The 21,748-nt window shown below is 33.7% G+C and overlaps 2 protein-coding genes across 2 annotated transcripts in view; one reads left to right on the top strand and one right to left on the bottom strand.

Moving 5' to 3' along the window:
* The window catches only part of LOC143238590 (SWI/SNF-related matrix-associated actin-dependent regulator of chromatin subfamily A containing DEAD/H box 1 homolog), a 144,169-nt gene extending 128,535 nt beyond the window's left edge, over positions 1-15,634 (bottom strand). Inside the window, exons 1-3 of the mRNA XM_076478952.1 lie at positions 15,233-15,634; positions 14,001-14,297; positions 1,123-1,234 (exon numbers count right to left, since the gene is read on the bottom strand). Coding sequence (XP_076335067.1) covers positions 1,123-1,234; positions 14,001-14,297; positions 15,233-15,260 — 437 coding nt within the window. The 5' untranslated portion in view covers positions 15,261-15,634. The remainder of the gene's footprint in view (positions 1-1,122; positions 1,235-14,000; positions 14,298-15,232) is intronic.
* On the top strand, positions 5,460-8,576 carry LOC143238947 (uncharacterized). The gene is made up of 2 exons (XM_076479613.1): positions 5,460-5,868; positions 8,250-8,576. Exons 1-2 carry the CDS (start codon positions 5,698-5,700, stop codon positions 8,403-8,405), a joined length of 327 nt encoding a protein of 108 aa, XP_076335728.1. The 5' UTR covers positions 5,460-5,697; the 3' UTR covers positions 8,406-8,576.
* Positions 15,635-21,748: the final 6,114 nt, after the last annotated feature.

The following is a 21,748-nucleotide window of genomic DNA, read 5'->3' as shown; positions in this document are numbered from 1 at the left end:
GTTAATGGCTGACTCAAATTAATTTGTAATGGTTCTTGTCCATACTTAGAAAGCCAGAGAATTTTTTTTGTTGCATTATTTAATTTAAAAAATTATTGAATGCAGTATTACCATTTGTATATAAAATCACAGTCAGAAAAAAAAAGCTTGGGTAAATAATTATTTCTTGTTTTTCATGTTTATACTTCATTATTATAGTGGTAACTAAAATTTCAATAAAGTATCTTTTTTAGATTATTATGATCAGATTAAGCAAAATAAAAAATTATATGATGAAAATGTTTCACAAAGCATGCACACAAGCAGTTCATAGTAGTTTGGTGGTATTGTAATCCAACAACATAATATTAGCTGTACACACTTCAAGTGACTTACAGCTTATAAATGTGCAGATAGTAGTTAAACACAGTTCAAAAGGCAATCAAGAAGAACATAAAACAAAATATTATAAATAGAAGTATACTGTCATGACCTTAAAGTTACTTAGAAAATATAAATGTAGTTTCATATTACAGTTTGATGTAATTCTAGGAAGAAATAAACGATAATTTAGGTTATTTCTACTTTTTTCGGGTGGTTACGAGGTTAGTTAAAGTGACTTATCCAATTTTGAGATTGGGTAGAGAAAAATAAAACAAAAGTTTTGTGGGAAAAAAACAACCTTTGAAATGTATTTCTGAGGCTTTAGGAATTACAAACAAAAGTATATTTAATCTTAACATGAAAATTACTTTGCACACAAACTATTCAAAACAAATACTTAACATATTCATGAAAAAAAAAATTTTTAATCCCTCACTAAAAAATGACTTTGTATGTGAAACACTTATAATGTTAACAGAAAGACTACCAAATTTTGTGAAGATACACACTGTACTGAAAGTTAGAAATGTTAATGAGGACAAAGAGGTCAAGTGGTCTATCAAACTGACCAAGCCCATATTGAGAGAGAATTAATTGACACAAAATGAAAAGCATGATGAATAAGTATTTTATATAACCCAACAGAAATGAAAAAAATTTGTTATTGACAAGTTTTCTATTTACATTATTCAATAATCCTGAATTTTAAACAGTTTACATGCATTTTAGACATTCAAATTTAAGAGTATTAAAGTATACCTTTCAGGAAGACTTGTATCCTTGTTATGAGATTCTTCATCTTCAATTTCTATTCTGATCAAGTGTGTTGCTGGTTGTTTTACTACTGGAACCTCAGGCACCATAGAATTACCTAAAAAAAAGTGTTTACTTGTATTTCAAACTTTTTTTTTCTGTAATTAAATTTAAGATGTCAATAACTTAAGCAGTAAGAAATTAACCTAAATCTGTGAGTGTAGGAGATAAGTTAGCTCAACAGATTAATGGTTGGGTAGAGAAGATTTGTAATACAGTTTGTCTAAAAATGCATACACTAAAAAGAATGTGAATAACATTTGTATTATTTGAGACAACAAAAACAAATTCCAAACATCTTCTAATTGTACATTAGTTCAAATTTATTTAACTGACAGACTTCTGCATGTCTTTCATCATTAGTTACAATCAATCTAATTCTGCATTCATATTCTAAAAACACATTTTTCAACAAAGTTATGGGAATGGATACAACAGCATCACAAAGAAGAAACTTCAGTTCCTCAAAATCCTTTAGTTTACTATGGTAGACTAGTTTCCAAAAGTTAAATCAGTAGAACATTTGAAGAGATGTCATTTTTATCAAAAACAGAGTAAGATCCAAAATCTGTAATGAAATACAGTCATAAATAATAACGATAACTAATAACAAAAAAATAAAATTAACTTAAAAACTTACAGGTCTTCAGAAAACATTTTGTTTTGAATTTTGTTGTTAACCCAAATAATTAAAGAGTTATTCAACTTTGTTTTTAATGTATTCACTTTTTAATACCTTGCATATAAAGCTCAAACCAGATAGACTCTGTGCTCAGAAATCTTAATCTTTTCAATACACATTAGCTCTTTCACTACACCTTTTTCTGCACGTCACAAGGTTTTACAGAGTTACATTCAAAATTTAATTAAACTACTTTCTTCTCATTGTATACAAATATATTTGGCATAAAAACATAGCTAATAATCCAAATTAAACATTATACAAGTTTGAAGTTCATAATTTTATATGGCAATACACTAAAAAAATAAACCTAAATTACCCCTAATATGAGAATTGTGCATTTTCTTTCTAGATATCCAATTGTCTCTTCTTCAATTTATTTATGAAGTATAAAATTTCATGAAAATTAACCATTATAATATTGTTATTGCTCAAGCAAAGCATATTTGTTATAACCTTCACTTTTATTTAGTTACAAAGCCATCATATGGAGAATCAGGTCCCTTTTGCCATGTCCACCTGTCACATCCTCTCTTTAAGAAATAGCCAATAGTTCTCTCTAACATTTAATACTATATTGTTTATAATAAATAAAAATTCAAGGTATTATTCTATCAAATGATGTATTATATTACACTGTTCTCTGTACAGACTTGTCTAGCTTTCTTCCACTTCAAACTTTATTCCCACAGGAAACACACTGAAAGGCTTAGCCAAAATGTTTAATGGCTCTTGCTAGATAGTTAGAAAGGCAGAATAATTTTAATAGTTATGGGACATTATCTGCTTTTGGAATGCAAGTCTTCTGTGTTCTTTGGTATATTATACAACTGAATAAAAGGTTTTTAGTGTAGTAATACCATTACTAAAAAAATTACAGTTAGGCATCTTTGACAGTTAACAGCCAAAAAAAAAATATGACAATCCAAATAAGTACTCAATTTCTTGTTTCTTATGTGTATTCTTTACTTATTATATAGTTTTACAGGGTAACATGAACTATATGTTTACCACATGAAATACAACTTGTGTGGCAGGAATAAATTAACACATTCAAAGTAGAAACAGATGTATAAAGTTATGAGTTTAGTTATTTAGAATAAGCAAACTTAGTTTCATGTTAAGATTTGAAATCATTCTTCAAAGAAAAACAACTTAAATTTGTTAAATTTTCCTTGGTGGTTATGAAGTTGGTCAAATTGACCAACTTTGTACAAAAATGTAGGATGGAGAAAAACAGATAAAATATAAAGTTTTACTGAAAAATGTTTAAAATTTTTAGGTGCCTATAAGAATTATATAAATAGCATTTGAGAATTTTCAGATGAAAATTATTTTTAATCTACATAAAAATCATTTTGCAATTAGAGCAGTCAACACTTTGATTCCATATGTACTTGGAAAAAATTGCTAATATAAATACTCCATTAAAAATTCAAATTTTTTTGTTTGCAAATTACACACAAGTGACTGAAATACTTGCAAAATTTCATGAAGATATACAAAAAATATTATAAGTTAATGTAAAACTATAAAGGTCAATTTGGGGTCAGAAACTCAGTTGATTTGATAGAACCAATATCAAGAGAATTAATGGCATTCATAAGGGAATGGTCAACTAACTGATTAAGTTCACTGATTATAATATTAAAGTTTCCAATATAGTTGGCTGTAAGTAAAATGCTGTTTTACAAATAGATTTGGATGGTTTCATAAACTAAACAAAATAATTGAAGATAGCATTTAATGATGCTAAATGAAAGATAGTGCATGCGAGCTATCTTAGTCTGAACAATAACTACTACCTCAGTAGGAATGAACTCAGTATTATTAAAGAAGAATATTTTGGTGTTTTGTTCAATCACTTCCAATAGGTGGTTCCAGAGAATCCTAGTTCTCAGTCACAAAGCATACCTTAGTGCAAAGTTACGGTTGCAAATACATAAATCTCTTATAATTAAAATACTTAATTATTGTACATCAAAAAATTTAAGAAATCTACAGTAGTAACACATGCTAAGTTCACACAGTTTGATTCAAGGCATTTGTACTCCTAATAGTTGTAAATCAAGTACATACGAAAATCACCATGTTCACTGAACATTGATCCAACATCTTGCAATGACCCATGGTTGAATGTCAACACCAAATCCAGGGTGTTGGTAAGTGGGTGCTTGGCAAAAAAGTTAGTGATATATTAAATGATAACTCTCCTCATATATTTCATTATTCTGAATGTTTTGGTTTTACATATGGAAACATTTTGTATTTGAAGATAGACAAAGTTTTGAAACTATTAGTAAACAATAATCATTGAAATTGAAAAAAAGCAAAGTTACATACTAAATTTTGTGGTGCTTATTTATTAATTCATTAACTGATATATATATATATACACACACACACAATCTTCAAAATTCAACCCTCAATCAACATTCTCTTGACACATGTGACCACCTCTATTCAATTCTACCAAACTATCTCCGAGTTTTGGCAGAAAATGAAATACAGGTTTTCAGTAGGGAGAAAGGGTAGGAAGTGAAAAAGAAAGTTAAGTACCTATTGAAAACATTTTCAGTTTAGGAAAATTATAACTTCCAAAACTGTACATTACCTCCTCCTCTCACAGATATAGCTAGAAACCCACACTGATCAGGTGGAGGGACTGGTCTGAGGGAAAAAAAAGAACATCCTTTGTAAGCTTCTGAAAGACATTCCCAAAGAGGTCTACAGTTAAAAATAATACATGGAAGACTGCACCACTTCTGAACAAAGTTTACTCTTCCTCAATTGTGGAAAGATGTTGGATATGTTGGTGGAAAATCAGAGGAGCATATCCAAATGGAAAAAGAACTATAGGAAGATAGTGATCCAAATCATACATTATGTTAGAGTTACGAAACTTACTCCTGCTCAATTCTGGACAACATAAACGTGACACAGCTAAAAGAACTACCATCCACATGGGGTAGAATGAGGTACGTACCACTAGCAAATCAACTATAATCCAACCTCTGGCCACTAGTGGAGAGTAAGATGTATATAATATCATCTTTACCTCACATTCATACAACGTACATATGTGTGCATGCGTGCGTGCATTATTTGTATTTCATTATCACATTCAGGAGAATCCACAGTCCACCACCCCAGTAGTTTATTAGAACTGGAAAATGGTAGGGACTTCCAAACCCCACTTAAAGAAAGAGAAGGAGAGAAAATGCAGTAAAGAATCTGCACGAAAAACAATACCCCGAGACAGTACAATGGATGAACATGAAACCCTACTTTGAAAAGCAGATCATTCCAATTTATTCAACACAAAACAGCTATCCTCTTCTGCTTTATCAATGTAGTCCATGAGTTAATATGGTCTGGAATGAGTAAACTTATGAAGCAAACCTATTGCAACAACAAACCTAAAAGCAATCTTATTGGACACCTCATCTCCACATTGCATGGTAGTGGGATTATAAAGTATAGCTTTTACTAGCTAAAGGACCCATAAACAGAGAAAAAGATGCATCTGAAAGTAAGAAATATATATACTTAATACAGCCGGCAAGAGTAATCGAAGCTTCGTATATGGATCTTTTTCCGCGAATATTCGAATGCAATAATATTCGGAAATTCGCCTAATTAATATTAATAAATATTAACTTACCATTGTAGAAAAATGAAGTCAAATCTGAATAAATAACACTTTATTTAACTTTTTTTGGTAGTTGTCTGCTAAAGAGGAAAAGGAAATCCAACTTTTGTGAACATTGCATTGTGGGTACAAGATTACAGTAAACCTTCTTAAAGTTGCTACTTTGGCGCGCCAAAAGACTTTAAATATGGAGGATCAAGGCAGAAAGTCTGCTGTTTGGAAGTATTTTAAACTAGATGGAAAGAAGGCAGAGTGTCAGCTCTGCAAAGCAAACCTGTCATTTTGTGGAGGTACAACAAACCTAAGAAATCATATGAGTAACAGGCATAGTGGAATTTCCCTAACTTCCAACAAACAGGTGAGCAGTGAGCACATGGCTGTTTGACATTTCTGAACCTGCAGGAATATTCTGTGTTTAAAATTATATTATCACATTTTTTTTTAAATATATGTTTTATATTTATTTTATGTATAGCTAGCAAATATATAATTAATTATTCACCTGCATTTGCAGGACTCTAAAAATGTTACTGCTGCACCTACACTGAGACAAACAACACTCCTGCAGCTGAATCCCTGTGCTACCAAAATGAATGTACACAGCACTGAGAGAATAAACAGGAGCCTGGCTCTTATGTGTGCTGTAGATCTTAGACCATTCAGTTTTGTTGAGGGTGTAGGATTTAGATATTTTGCAAACCAGTTAAACCCATCATACAAAGTTCCTTGTAGAAATACTGTTGGTAACTACCTTACAAAACTGTACAATGATGCCAAGACAGAGATGATTGGAGAACTGAGAGACCAGCATGTTTCACTGACCACTGATTTGTGGACTAGTAATGCAATGCAAGGTTACATTACTATCACAGAACAACACATTGACTTGCAATGGAAAATGCACTCAAATGTTCTGGGCACCAGACTCTTTTCTGATAGACACACAGGTCAAAATATTGCTTCTGAAATTCACAATCTGTGTTCTGAATTTCTAAACACCAACAATATTGTCCACTTAACTACTGATAATGCTGCAAATATGCTTGTGGCAGCAGAAAAGTTAGGCATTTCTCACTCTGGCTGTTTTGCCCACAGCCTTCAGTTAGCTCTGCAAGATGGGCTTAAGCTTGCACCCATTGCAAAAGCCCTTGGGGCAGGGAGAAGGTTGGTTACATTCTTCAACCATTCTGTTCTGGCCACAAGTGCCCTAAAACAAAAGCAAGTTCAGATGGCTACTGAAGCCCAGAAGGAACAAGTAAAGAAGGGTCCCATCATTGCAAAGAACCTTATACAGGATTGCCCTACAAGATGGAACTCTGCTGGAGATGGTGCAGCGACTGGTAGAGCTCAGAGTGCCCATATATGCAGTGTTGGTAGATGCTACCATTGTAAAAAGTGGAGAAAGATTTGACATTGATGATGTCTTTTGGGACACGATGCATACAATAATCCCAATACTTCATCCTTTTGCAGAAGCCACTGAAATTCTTGGGAAGGAAGATCTTCCCACAGGGTCCTCAATTTACCCTCTGCTGACAGATATGATGGAGGACCTTAAGACCACAGAGGAAGACAAAGCACTAGCTAAGCAGTTGAAAAAAACAATCAGTATGGGATTGGTGAAAAGATTTAAATTCTTGTCAGAAGATGGAGGAATCATTAATGAAGGTCTGAATAGTTCCCTGCTGAAAGCTTCAGCACTTGATCCTAGATATAAAAGTCTAAAATTTTTGACCGAAAGTCAGAGAAAGGAACTTCATGCCAACATAGCAGAAGAAATCAGGAGATCAAGCAACACTGCAGAAGTCAAGAAGGAACCTGAGGCAGATGAGGTAACAGAACCACCTGTAAAAAAACCCATTATGTCAAAGTTTTGAGTTATGTAATGGGTGATACAGTAGACTTGACAGAAGGCAGTGATGTTTCTTCAGTTGAGGAAGAGTTGGCTGATTTTGTCAGAGAGCCTCTAAGGCCACCAAACCCTCTTCAGTGGTGGTCTGTGTACAGGTCAAGGTTTCCATCAATTGCTAGGAAATACCTGTCTATACCTGGTACATCAGTACCAAGCGAGCATACATTCAGCACAGCAGGTTTGACCGTCCAGCAAGCTAAGGGCTTCCCTTAACCCTGAACATGTGGATCAATTGGTGTTCCTGAACAAGAACTTGAAGTCAGCAGTCAAAGCCAACATGACAGTCCCTTCTGATTTTCTCCTGCATCTGATGCTCTCCCTGCAGTTACAGTTACCTGTACCCCTTCGAGTGCTGCCAGTACTAGCTCACAGGTCTCTAATCCAGTTTATCCCCAACTTCCTGGGCTTCCATCCTCAAATGTAAAGGAGGAAACACCATGAACAGGAATGTGCATACACTCAGTATTTTCAGTGAAAGTTGTTTTATGAGGTTTTTTTACAAATGTTTTTATTGTTAGTGTTTAACTTTTAATATTTTCTAAGTAACAATGGACAGAGCATTAATAATTGACCAGGATGTGGAACAGGTCTATGTGGCTGCAGCATAAACTCAGTATTTTATGTCTATTTTAACTTGTTTAGTGTTAATTGTTTTCTGATGTTTTTTATGTTCATTAATAAAGTTCATGTTTATTAATAATGTTGTTTCCCCAGTGTGTAGAATAAAAGAAAACAAACAACAATAATTATTTTGACAAGTATTTTATTCAACACAGTATAGTAATATAATTACATAAATAAAATAATAATGGACAACAATTTTACAGCATCAAAATAAGAAAAAACAGGTCACAGGTGCCAGAAGTCAGCTTTTGTACAGAGGGCTCACATTGAACAGAGCAGCAACAATATGGTTTACAGTAATACATTACCCATGGTGCACTGTGACAGGAAGTTCAAGAAAAGAATGTAAACTTCAGTAAATGATGAAAAACAAGTTATTTCTACTCTTTACTGGCATAAATATTGCAATTTAAGGTAAGTTAATTATTAATTAATAATTCTAAAACGATCTAACAAGTATATGCACGAATATTCGGATATTCACGAATTTTCGCCCACGAATATTCGAGTGCCGTTCTGACATTCGTTGACCGGCCTAATACTTAAAAAGGTAACTTACCCAGTCACAGTCTCACAAAAGAGGAAAGAATTACAATGGGTGGATGATGGTATCCCTTCAAGAAAGAAACAACTACCCAAAGTAAAGAATGGAAGATGAACATATGAGCAGTAATCCCAGTGCTCAACATACAAAATACCTTCAATGAGCTACAGTTTGGATATGCAGAGAAAATAGAAGATGAATTATCTGAGTAAAGATATGAGGAATTTATGATGGGAAGAAGGATATAAGGAATAAAAAGTCATTTGAATCACAATTCAAATCCAATGTGTCATGGAAGTAGGAAAAAATCACAGACAAAGCAGTAAAGTAAGGGAAATAAATCATAAGAGATGGATTATACAGAAAAACCTTGAAAATAGAGAAGTAACCCAGAGTACGTACTGCAACAATAAAGTAATTTGAAACCAACAGAGAAGAGACGTGGAAAATGGTAAGAAACAAAAGACAAAAAGGAACATACCACATGAAACATGGAATGGAGGTAAATAAAAATTATCCAGAATAAAAAAAACAATCAAGCAGAAACAGCAGAGAAATCTAAACTTGTGCTGGCCAAGAAATAAATTAGACATAAACCTGAGTGGCATGGATAATCTAACACTTTAAGAAAAAAAAAAAAACTGATGAATGGAGAAAAACAAACATAAGAAACTGGATGTAAACCTGTTTGGATATACTGACAGCCAAGGCAAGGGGATGATGAACTAGAGGCCAAAAACAAAAGAAGGAATTACTTGAGAATCAATAACATATTCAAAGCCTTCATGTAGAGTGGTATCCTACAAGAGGACAGAGCTATCAAAATTTAGATAATCAAGAGGTCACTCCTGGAGAGAAAATGTGATGAGCTTGTAAAGATAATAGGACATAAACCTAGAACAGAAGATACATGTAAAGTGCCCAAGTTCAAAAATCGAATAAGAAATGTTCCCTTGGCAAGTGATAGAAGTCACCAGCTTTGGATAGTTGGAATGAAACATAATTAGTCAAATATGGACGAAGCAAAAAGAGTTAGTGAAAGCACACTGAACTGCATGAAGTGCTTGTGTGTGTGAAGAGAATAAGATCATTCACCTCGATACCATAGTCCAGAAGCTCTCTACAGATTAAAATACATCCCCAAACAATGGAGATAAGTAGCATGAAAGAGAAACAATTCAGAAGAAAGGAAATAAATAGGAAACCTAACATTGTAGAGGATATGAAAATCTATCAACCCTTACAGAAAGAGAAATAAGAAATATCAAAAGATGGTCCCAATAAAAGGGTGTGTAAAAATATCCATCCTAAAGAAATAAGGTATGTAACAAAAAAAATACATCCAAATGGAAAAATCCAACAACCCTAACTAAAAATGGAAGGAGTATATAAGCATGTTAATGCAAGCCTCATTCAGAAGCAGTTAATTGAAGCTACACATCCAAAGAAGTGTAGGAAAAATCACCACCAAAAAATCAGGTAAAATGCAGACCAAATTATGGCATATGGTACCACAAAGAAAAAAACTGAGCAGATTCTACAGTAGAAGCCTGAAATGCAATCCATGATAAGGTGGAGAAAAACAAATATCTGTGCCAATGGATTCTGCCATTACAGGAAGAAAATGAGTAACTGGTACCAAGTAGTGTGAACCCAGCCCACATGACCAAAGTTAAAAGTAAGATGTATAAAGTATAAACTAAATGCAATCAATGGTAAGAAATTAACAAACACTTGTTAAGCCTATGCAAACAATATATTTACATTAATTAATTATAATCCTCAAGTAGAATTAAAAGTAAACCATAAACAACAGAAACAAGTTCAAGTCCAATTGAAAAGTGCAGGATAAAGCATAACACTAATATCTAAAAAAAAAAATCTTAACAATAAGTAAAATAGCAAAAATGACATAAATGGGAATTTCTAAAATAAGTGTTTATTAACAATAACCTGTGTACAAGACAATGTATAGAAGAAAACAAATATTGTTAAACAAATGCTTGATGTCCCAGTCAGATGAATTACAGGTAATCCTAAGATAACAAAGACCCAAAGTATTAGTGATATAGGAGAAAGGATACAATGAAGTCTAATTTATTAACTGCACTGGACTATGAGTATTGCCTAAACTAACAAAACTTGTATTCTAAAACTCAAATAACTACAGGTAGTAATATTAAAAGTATTCTAAAACCATAACAATATAATGTCTTGTATTTCCAAAGTCAGTGAACTAAGTTAGAATATGTAGTCCCTCAAACACAAGATAATACTCAAATATCAGCTCCTTGGATGAACCATCTCCCAATAAAGTAAAGCTAAAATTCTTCTCCTGGAGTACCAAAACCTTAAGCCAATGTAAATGAACAAATACAACACATGAGCTGTGGAGTGGTAATGTAGAATTCATAATGCAAAATTAATAACCAAACACAACTGTATTAGCAGGAACAAATAAAAAGTTTTTATAATGAAGTAACAACTTCTGTGAGTGAGTAAAAATCTGCCCATACCAAATTCCTTTCCACTTGCATGTATTTCCAACACAACCAATACCAGATCCACTGGGAACCAAAACCCAACACACCACAGGAAGGTGGAAAATCCTGGCATGATGACACCTCCAGTCCAAAACCTGATAACAATGGAAAGAGAACTTCTGCTCTCTGTTAGAAAAATATCCAGCTGTACCCAAGTGGAAAAATATGTGCTGTGCCAGCTGCAACCAACACCATATCTACTAGGAACTGACATCCACCAAATGGTAGGAAGAGGGACCAAAAATCTTGGATGAATATCCAATCCAAAACCTGGCAACAGTGGGCATTTGTCATCCAGTCCAGAGTAGGAAGAAAGATACTGGCCAGCACACAAGGACATACTTAACTAGACCATCTCCAACAACACAAGACCCAGTGGTAATGTACACTTGAAAGATTGTGGATAGGAGGAATATCTCAGCTTGAGGGGAAAACTGCAATGATAGACGTATAAATATTCATGATATGGCAGAATGTTTTAACCAAAGGAAGGGCATCACACCATCTCCCCATGATAATCGTTGTGTCTGGGCTAATTCCAAGCAAAACCATATCCACCGAGATTGCACATGCAAAAAATAGTATGAAGGAGGAACATCATGTTAGAAAAAACAATAAGTTGGATATACAGACAGAAACACAATATAGTGCTACAACCAAAACAAGGCAGCATCTGAAATTGTACCTCAGGTCCACAAGAGGAAGTGCTATACTTTGGCAACACTTGCACTTTGCTACTGCCCTGTTCTTTTAACAGCATAGTATGATTCAGCACAGATTTGTGAAAGTTTTCCATTATGCTACTGAACTGTTTAAAACAAAATAGTATGACAGGTATCCATGGTCTATTATCCTAGCAGCTACAAACTGGCAAGTAGTAAAAGACTCCCATGTTCCACTAAAAGAAAAGGATAAATAAACACACTGGAATGCACCACCAAAGAAAGTACAACCAGAGACCCCGCTATGTTATTTTAAAAAGCAGAGCTACTACACTGATAGAATCAAAACCTGGCAGCACCTGGAATTGTACATCAATTCTGTGGAAGAAATAGTATCAATGCCACAGAGCATCAGAGATGGGCAGCAATATTTATTTTACTCATGTTAGTCCACAAGCGTACAGTCTTTATGAAGAAAACAAACCACTAGAGAAGTACTAGCAGTCCTATGGAACACCCCACCTCTCCAGTGTGCAAAACCAAAGCCTGCAACACAACTGTCCAGTCATACAGAAAAATAAACAAAAGCACACAACCAACACCTGATAGCATCTGAAAGTATACATCATGTCTATGGTAGAAAGACAAACAAAGTGGGCATGGTCACAGGATGGACAGTGCAAAATATATAAAAAAAAGTATACCTGGTAAGGCACCACTTGCCACAAAGTGGAATCCACAATACACTAGCATGAAAAAATACCTTTTCACAACACCAAAATGCAATTTTGTTTTAAACAGTTCAGTAGCATAATGGAAAACTTTCACAAATCTGCAACGAAAATCAGCACATCTCTACAGTACTGCTGCTGATCAAGGAGTGATTAACAAGTGCAGATAGAAAGAGGACCCTGGTTATGACAGGAGTTGTGTCATGCTCCTATCAGTGGAAAGATTCTGTTTGATCATTTGCATGTAGATATGCAGAAGCAAAGATAGAAGGCTAGTGACAAGTGTTTACAATTTATGCCAATAGAGGGCAGTGCTAGTGGAGAAAATACATCTTGTAAGTGGAAGTAAAGATACCATATCAGGAAAAACAGTGATGTACATAGACTACTGTACTTGATGAAATGAATAGAACAGCAACACTGGGCAAAGGAGCCTTTAAAATGTTATGTCAAAAGACTCGTTTGTAAACCTTTTCTTTTTGAGATATCACATGCAGAAGAATTCAAGTCTGAGAAGGGTCAACCAATTTTGTTTGACAGATAACAAAATATCTCAATGATACTGTAATTTTCATGCTCTGATTATGCAATTAATATGTAATTATTATCAAAATATATTTTATTTAATTAGGAAACCTGAAATGGAAGGCATAAAGTTCTGAAATTTAAAAGTACACGTTCAGTTTTTAAATTACACATTCAGTATAGAATCAATTTTCAACTTATTTAAAAGATGAAAATAATACAAGGAATACTATCAAAGTTAACATATTTAAATGACAAGTGCATGAAAGTTTTTTTTTTTTTATAACAAGGCTACATTCAGCTATCTGCTACATCCCGAAGGAAATCAAACCCAATTTTAGTGTTGTAAATCCAAAGACTTACTGCTGTCTTATTGGAAAATGTTAATGACAAATTTACTTGGTAAAATCACAAAAACCATTATAATGAATTAATAACAATATTCATCAGATAAAAAAAAACACATGTACTGAATATCACTTCCCATTATTTCACCAATGAGGCTGTAAATGTTGGCAGTTTTTATTCTATCAAACAATTTTTGCTCCAAGAAATAATATTAAGTGATTTGAATAAAACATATTTTGCTACTTCTTAATGTCCAATGTTTTACGTATTCTTTTATAGAAAATGTTATCATGATTTAAAATTAGTTGTTGTACACAATCATATGACATTTTTAATCATAAAACTTATCTTTCAGTAGGCAAGTCTATTTTAGTAACTACAACATTTTTACCTTAAGTAGTAGGTCTTCATCAGGTAAGAGTTGTATTCACTAGATGTAAAGTTCTTACTTGATGACTAGTACCATAGGTCAAAACACTAATTTTTAAAATAATAAAATTTTCCTACTGAATAAAAAACTGATTTTATTGTAATTTGAATTTATCATACAATTTGGTACATTCCTCATTAAACTACTCTATTTCTTGATAACAGTACTTACTACTACAAGAGGACGATGAAGAACCGGTAGCTAGACATACAGTTGATTGTTGGCTATTGTCATTCTTCTGATTAATATGTCTGATTGGAGTAGATAACTGTTTGGTTTCACTAACAAGTGCAACTTCTGACACTTTTTCTGGACTTTGGCATTGAGATGAGCTTACATTAGTTTGTGTAGCATCTGTACTGCTTTTAACAGAGCATTTAGGAGATTTCTTGTGGAAACGAAATTGACGAAGGACACTTATTAAGCTAGGAGATCCTTTTTCCTTTTCTTCACAAGCTCCTGGCATTTCTGGAATGTTTAAAAAAGCATTTCTTATTGGAAACAATGTACTTTAAATATATAATAAAAAACATGTACTGGAATGGTTAAATAAATTATATTTCTCCAAAAAATGATAAATTTTATATAACAATTACAAAATAATCTAAATGAAACTGAAACAACAAATGGTTTAAATCAGTAATGACACTGATAGTTAAATATTGGCACAGTTATGAAAATACATAGAAAATGAGATTAATTTAAAGCTTAAAAATTGAAATTTTGTTTAATCAAAAACGTTAAGTAATGGTAAAAATATTAGGAAAACTGTTGTATCCTTCAGTCTCTGCCGGTCATAAATTTAATTATTCTACATGGGTTAAATTACGATCCACTCAACTGTTAAAAAAGACAGTACAATAAAATAAATCAGTGATAAGTAATGCACTTTTTGTGCTTAACACAAGCTGATTACGATTATTGGTATAGCTTTTAAAGTAGCACTACTATTAATAATGACAACTTCTATATATGTTTTACTGTTAACGTTACTCCAAAGTTTCATTCACCATCTTATTCAAAATTTAAACTTATTCTTAACATTTTTTGTACTATATAATAATGATATCGATCAATATATATAGTTTTAATTAATATAAACTATAAGAGACAAGATATTGGTAGAACAATTTAGTACAGTAATATTTTTATAAACTAATAAAGTAATATATACACCTCAACGTACTGTATACTGTAAGGTAGCGTACGTGCAACGTTAAGCCTACTGACCATAGCAGCTAGACTTCACAAATTTTTTAACATTAAACTAAACCATCACATTAAAATTTAAGGTACTCATTCTCTTCATTTATACCATATAACCTTTTAAGAACCTTAATGTCATTTATCAAAAATCCAATGTGCGTTAAACACGAACACAAAAATAAATCTATCGTACTTGCCTTTTTTAATTGAAGCTAACCGTAACATGCATCAATTCACAACTTTAAGCACATAGCAACACTCGCCACATACTTGCTCTTCCAATCTACCAGTATGGAACTATAATTCACTAACAATTATACTACGTATTTATCTCAATGAATAATATGGAACTATTTGATTTGTGCACGTCATATTGGACGCCAATCAAGTTAAAATGTGTTCCTGCAACACTTAACAGTTTTTAATCACTAACAAAACCCTAATGCCTGCACTTAAATATTTCTTAATATTTGAAAGGTAATTGAACAGATATTTACTACATAGATATATTGTTTATATAAACTGCAACAAAACAAAGCAAATTCTTGCTTGTTTTAGCTAAGCCCAAAGCTACTCCGTGGGCTATCTGTGCTGTGCCCACTGCAGGTATCGAAATCTGATTTTAGTGTAATAAGCCTCCACACTTTTCACTAGCCATGGAGGTACAGGCAAATACTAAATATTTTAGAGACTAGACAAAAGTTATGAACTATAACTGGTTTCTAAATATCAGAAGACACAGTAGTTTTTTTTATTGGATACTAAAAACTTTTAAAGTTTTTAAAAACTGCTACACTTGGTATAATCAAAATAATATAAATATACGGACAGTATGACAAGGAAATTCCATAAAAGGTAAAAAACTGACATTCCTAATTTTTAACCTTTTAAAATTGGTAATTTTTACCATGTGTAAGGTTTATTCATTTTTAACACATTAAACACCTTTCATTTTCTTATTTATCGTCCACTTTTATCTCTTATAGCATGTATAACAATGTGTTGGTATTTTTAACCGAAATGAGTGTGTGTGAGTTTCGTATAGCACAGCCACAAAGGGCTATCTGCTCAGCCCACCGAGGGGAATCGAACCGCTGATTTTAGCGTTGTAAATCCGGAGACATACCGCTGTACTAGCGGGGGGCTAACCGAAATGAAACCTCAAGTGCACATGGACTTAATATCAGTGAATATTTGAGTTCAGGGAATCCATCCTTAATTTTGATCTACTGGGCCCAGTGAAGGCAGCTAGACAGCATAATCCGCCGCTAGTACAGATTGTTTGTTTGTTTTAGAATTTCGCACAAAGCTACTCGAGGGCTATCTGTGCTAGCCGTCCCTGATTTAGCAGTGTAAGACTAGATGGAAGGCAGCTAGTCATCACCACCCACCGCCAACTCTTGGGCTACTCTTTTACCAACGAATAGTGGGATTGGCCGTACCATTATATCGCCCACACGGCTGAAAGAGCGAGCATGTTTGGCACAACGGGGATCAAACCCGCGACCCTCAGATTACGAGTCGCATGCCTTAACACGCTTGGCCATGCCGAACCACCAGTAGAGATTATCCCGATTTATACCCAATAATAAGGCCCGGCATGGCCGAGCGCGTAAGGCGTGCGACTCGTAATCCGAGGGTCGCGGGTTCGCGCCTGCGTTGCGCTAAACATGCTCGCCCTCTCAGCCGTGAGGGTGTATAATGTGACGGTCAATCCCACTATTCGTTGGTAAAAGAGTAGCCCAAGAGTTGGCGGTGGGTGGTGATGACTAGCTGCCTTCCATCTAGTCTTACACTGCTAAATCAGGGACGGCTAGCACAGATAGCCCTCGAGTAGCTTTGTGCGAAATTCCAAACAAACAAACAAACAAAACAAACCTAATAACAAAATTGACTGTTATTATTACAAGATAAGCACGGCTAAAATAAGGAGCATGTTTAGTAGCATCGTATCACTAGCCTCAGAACGTTCGATACGCTAACTGACAGACTAACTACTCTCAGATTTTCTTCTAGTTCTGTGACGAATTTTACCCTTCAATAATTGATTTAAGAAAATGTTTTTATTTATATATATTCTCGTAAATTCTTCTATTATCTTTTGCATGTACTCTGTAACTTTGTTAAATTTCTGCAAAATCATACGAGAGCTATCTACGCTAGCCATCCCTAATTCAGCAGTGTAAGACTAGAGAATGGACAGCTAGTCATCCCTAACCACCGTCATCTCATGGGCTACTTTTTTACCAACGAATAGTGGAATTGATCATAACATGATAATGCCCACATAAAGGCGAGCATTTTTGGTGTGACGGGGATTCGAACTCACCCTCAGATTGTGAGTTGAGCACCCTAACCACCTGGCCATGCCGGGCTTATTCTTAAGTAGGTGCCCGGCATGGCCAGGTGGATAAGGCGTTCGACTCGTAATCTGAGGGTCGTGAGTTCGAATCCCCGTCACACCAAACATACTCACCCTTTCAGCCGTGGGGGCGTTATAATGTTACGGTCAATCCTACTATTCGTTGGTAAAAGAGTAGCCCAAGAGTTGGCGGTGGTGATGATGACTAGCTGCCTTCCCTCTAGTCTTACACTGCTAAATTAGGGACGACTAGCGCAAATAGCCCTCGAGTGGCTTTGCGTGAAATTTAAAACAAAACAGACTGTAAGTAGGCAGTGACATCCGCCTAAAAAGGGTGTAGAAATGTATAAACTTATGCCATAGCTAACTTAAACAAGGATAACATGTCACGTGTTTTCTGCTCCATCAGTTAATAAGTTTCTTTGTTGTTGTTGTTTTAATTTCTGTATTTTATTTTAGTTAATTTTGAATATGGAAAGTTGTTTAAATAAAAATACCTCTTCACTTTGATTTTTCCTAAATTTGTCCATGCCCTCGTTGTAGGCTAATTGGAATTTAACTGTGTTATTTTCAGAGAAGATAGCGCTTGGTATCCAAGATTACAAAGTAGCTTTTCCTATCATTTATCGTGTAAATCTGGTTTAAATCATTATTGTTTGTTTTTATTAAAATTAATGTTCCCGTTTTTTTATTTAGTAGAATTTCGAGAGATTTTTCTGAACTTTTAAACTGAATCTTGTATTATATTTTTAGATTTCCTTTGACATTGTGTATAATGTAACGGAACTGAGATATTAGCAAGGTTTTCTTCACTTAGACCAGTGGTTCCCAACCTTTTTTATGCCCTGCACCCCTAAAAAATTTTAATATGTTTTCGCACCCCTTACTGTAATTATTTATTTGAGAATAAAGGTGAAGGCCCAAACAAATGTTATCTCGCACCCCTGGTTGGGAACCACTGACTTAGGCTCTCTTTGGAACTTTTGTTGTATTTTTATTTTTATGATAGCTTTCACTTTGTTTTAGTGTTTCAGTAGAGGATTTTATTTTATTTAACTCATGGTGCGAGACATTGTTTCGTTTTAGTTAACTTTGGGTTCAATCAACCCCGGATTAAGGCATGGGCTTATCGGGCTGAAGCCCAGGGCCTCACTCTAATTAGGAGATATCTAGTTATGACTATAAATGTATTGCATCTAGAGATTCTGTCTCGAGAAGGCCTCTATAAGTTGAAAAGCCTAGGGTCAACGAAGCCCTTAATCTGGCCTTGAGTTTAACTTGGTATCATATGGTTTTCATAATTTACATGGAGGAATAGCTTAGACTCATGAGAGAGAGTTCACTAAGGTTTCACTTTCATTATTTCTCCAATCTTTCTAACACAGCCAAAACGAACACACTTGTTCTCGTGTCATCCATGATTGTCTTGTATTTCATAATAAAGATTTTTATTGTGTATTTTACATGAATCAACTCTTTCTTTCTGATGAACTCAATTAGAAATTAGTGAGATAAGAAGACACAATTCCATAATTTGGTACCTTTTTCACTTCAAGTTAGCCGACTTTAACTGGATGTTCTGAGATAATATATTATCCAGAAAACACAATGCGTACTTGATTTTCTAATTTCTGTTTCAGTGTTATGCCACACTTCAAGTCTGATTATATTCAATTTAAAAGGTGGTGCAAAAAGTTAGAAAAGTTAGTATGAGTTAAGGTGTTTATCTCCACTGAATACGAATAATGATGTGAAAGTTTCAGGAACATTTATTTGATAGTACAATAATAACTTTAAAAATCAAAGTGTTAACTGCGATAGCAAGAGGTTTGTTAGAAAATGTTATGTAGAGTTAAACTGAATTTTCTACCTGACTGAATTGATATGACTAGAAACAATTTCACAATGAACAGAAATAATGTTGTTGTTTTTTAACACAAATGGACACAAACACAAAAGCAATTCAGCCAGATGTGTTTAGAAGACAACATATAGAACTTCTTTTTCGTTGTTGAGAAATATGTCTCTTACAAGAATCTGCCAAAGACTGTAAAATCAGTGTGAATACAGAAAGGCCACAACTAGTTAGAAAACAGTTAGATCATGCCATCAGACTATATATATCCCCCATTCTTGGTCATTCAAGAATAAAGAAAGATGTATCCACAACCATACCCACCAATAGAATATAATATTGTCCTTCCTTCATTGTATATTGTTTCAGTTATGCTTTCTAACAGAAATACATACGTGAAATCAAAGAAACATTTTCCAGAACAATGAATAACTAGGATAAAAGCAATTTAGCTTTTTTCGAAAACTGGTTCTTAATTATCTAAACTACATATGCTTTGAAAATACATTAAGTTGAATAATTTAGAAAAGTACTAGTAAATGCAAAACAATGACCTGTATAAACGTGAAGAGAAAAGAAACATCTAGTTTTCTTGAATACTGTATTTTACCTCCTTTTATTCTTAAACGATCACAGCTATTATTAACTTTAAACTTTAAAACCAACCAAAGAAAAACAACGTGTGTTGGTTATGAAGCTATAGTAAGTTACATTTATCTCTTTACTATTTTAGCATAACAGTTCTAAATAAAATTAATTACCAAAGTTAAAGACATTGAGTATGCAGTGATTAAATGTCTACATTATAAGCTCTGAACGTATATTTTCTCATAAATTTCAAGATCTGTCATGTATTCTTTAGGTTTGGGAAGTATTTAAAAGTGCAATTGTAAACATCACATTTATAATTTTTCAGTTTGACTTTAAAAGCTTTTATGTTATCAAACATAACATCAAGTGTTTTGCCAAATCCCTGCAATTTGGTGTTCAAATAATTTAAATGTGAAGAGAAATCTGTAAAAAAAACACCAATCTACAAACCCACACAATATCAGATAATTCTCGACAAGAAAATTATTCATTTGTCAAAAACAGACGAGTTTCATCAAAATGCTCAACAAACTGTTTAAGGACAGAACCTCTTCTTTGCCAAGCATGCGTAGAAATAAAATTAATTGTCTTGGTTACAATTTCCATCACTTTTTCAAACTTCTTAAGGTCAGCTTTTGCACACAGCTTCCTTGTGGATAATACAATACAGTGGATGTCCAATATATTTTGCAAACAGATTTACAAAACTTGCTTTTTTACCATTCATTCTGGGTGCACCATCAGTTGTCACAGAAACTATTTTTGAAAGTTTATCATGTCGATTGGATATTTTGTTTATTAGTGGTTTACATATTTCAGCCCCTGTGGTATGTTCACGTAATTGTATCAAGTAAACCAGTCCAGTCCTTTGTAGATTGCGTCACCCCTATAAAATCGAGCAATAATGGCTATCCTAGCTGATGATGTAACATCAGTGCTCTCATCAAGATAAATGGAAAGGAATTTACATGAACAAAATTTTTTTTAGCTGTTCTGCTATGTTTGTTTCCATCTTTAATATTCTATCATTTACTGTGTTTCTGCTCTCTGGCAATACCTTAATGTGCTGAATAACTTTTTCTTTCTCCAGAAAACCATTAAAAAGGAAAGGAGCACATTCTGGCCATGATTCTTTAATATACTCCTCATCACTAATTGGTTTTCCGTGTTGAGCAATAATCTTTGAAGTCTCAAAACTAGCAGCAACTAAGTTGGAACTACCTGAAATAAATTTCATCAAAACATTTGACGACATGCTGTTCTTGCTGACTTCTCGAGAAATGTGTTCTTTTTGTTCTTACTCACTCTTATCACTAAGCCATTTATGAACAGTTTCATAATTCCGCTTTACAGAGGAAATCCTGCACATCACTGTTTCAAAATATAAGATGCATAATGCTTTATCACCCTTTTTGATCATGTGATATCTTTCAGTCCACAATTCTCGAAAATCTCTGCTGGTGTTTCTTCCATTTGAACATTTCTGTTTCTTTGCTGGTTATTTTGCTGTAATTTTGACAAGCTGAAAATGGTAAATACAATTTAAACATATATCACCAATTAACTTAAATACCATAATTTAACTTACCGTAACATAACAGCATGTGAAAATTTATGTTATTGATATAAAAATAAATTTATTATTAACTAACTGATTAAAAAAATAAATGCATATTTACCGTTATTATCACAAAATATCTAGTATTCATTCACAAACAACAAAAGAAAAAATAAGCAGAGTGAAGCTAATACCAACAGTTTACTTCTATTTTACTCAAATTCTGATGCGTACAGCGGGTCTGCGAAGAATTCAAAACGTGCCATCCGATGTTACATGTTCCCGCAACCTCAAAACTGGCGCCAAGTGGACTTGAGACATCTCCTCTGAACATTTTTCACTATTTA

This window comes from Tachypleus tridentatus, chromosome 13 (assembly GCF_004210375.1).
Source record: "Tachypleus tridentatus isolate NWPU-2018 chromosome 13, ASM421037v1, whole genome shotgun sequence".
NCBI classification, from domain to species: Eukaryota; Metazoa; Arthropoda; class Merostomata; order Xiphosura; family Limulidae; genus Tachypleus; species Tachypleus tridentatus.
This window is presented reverse-complemented; position numbering and strand designations above follow the sequence as displayed.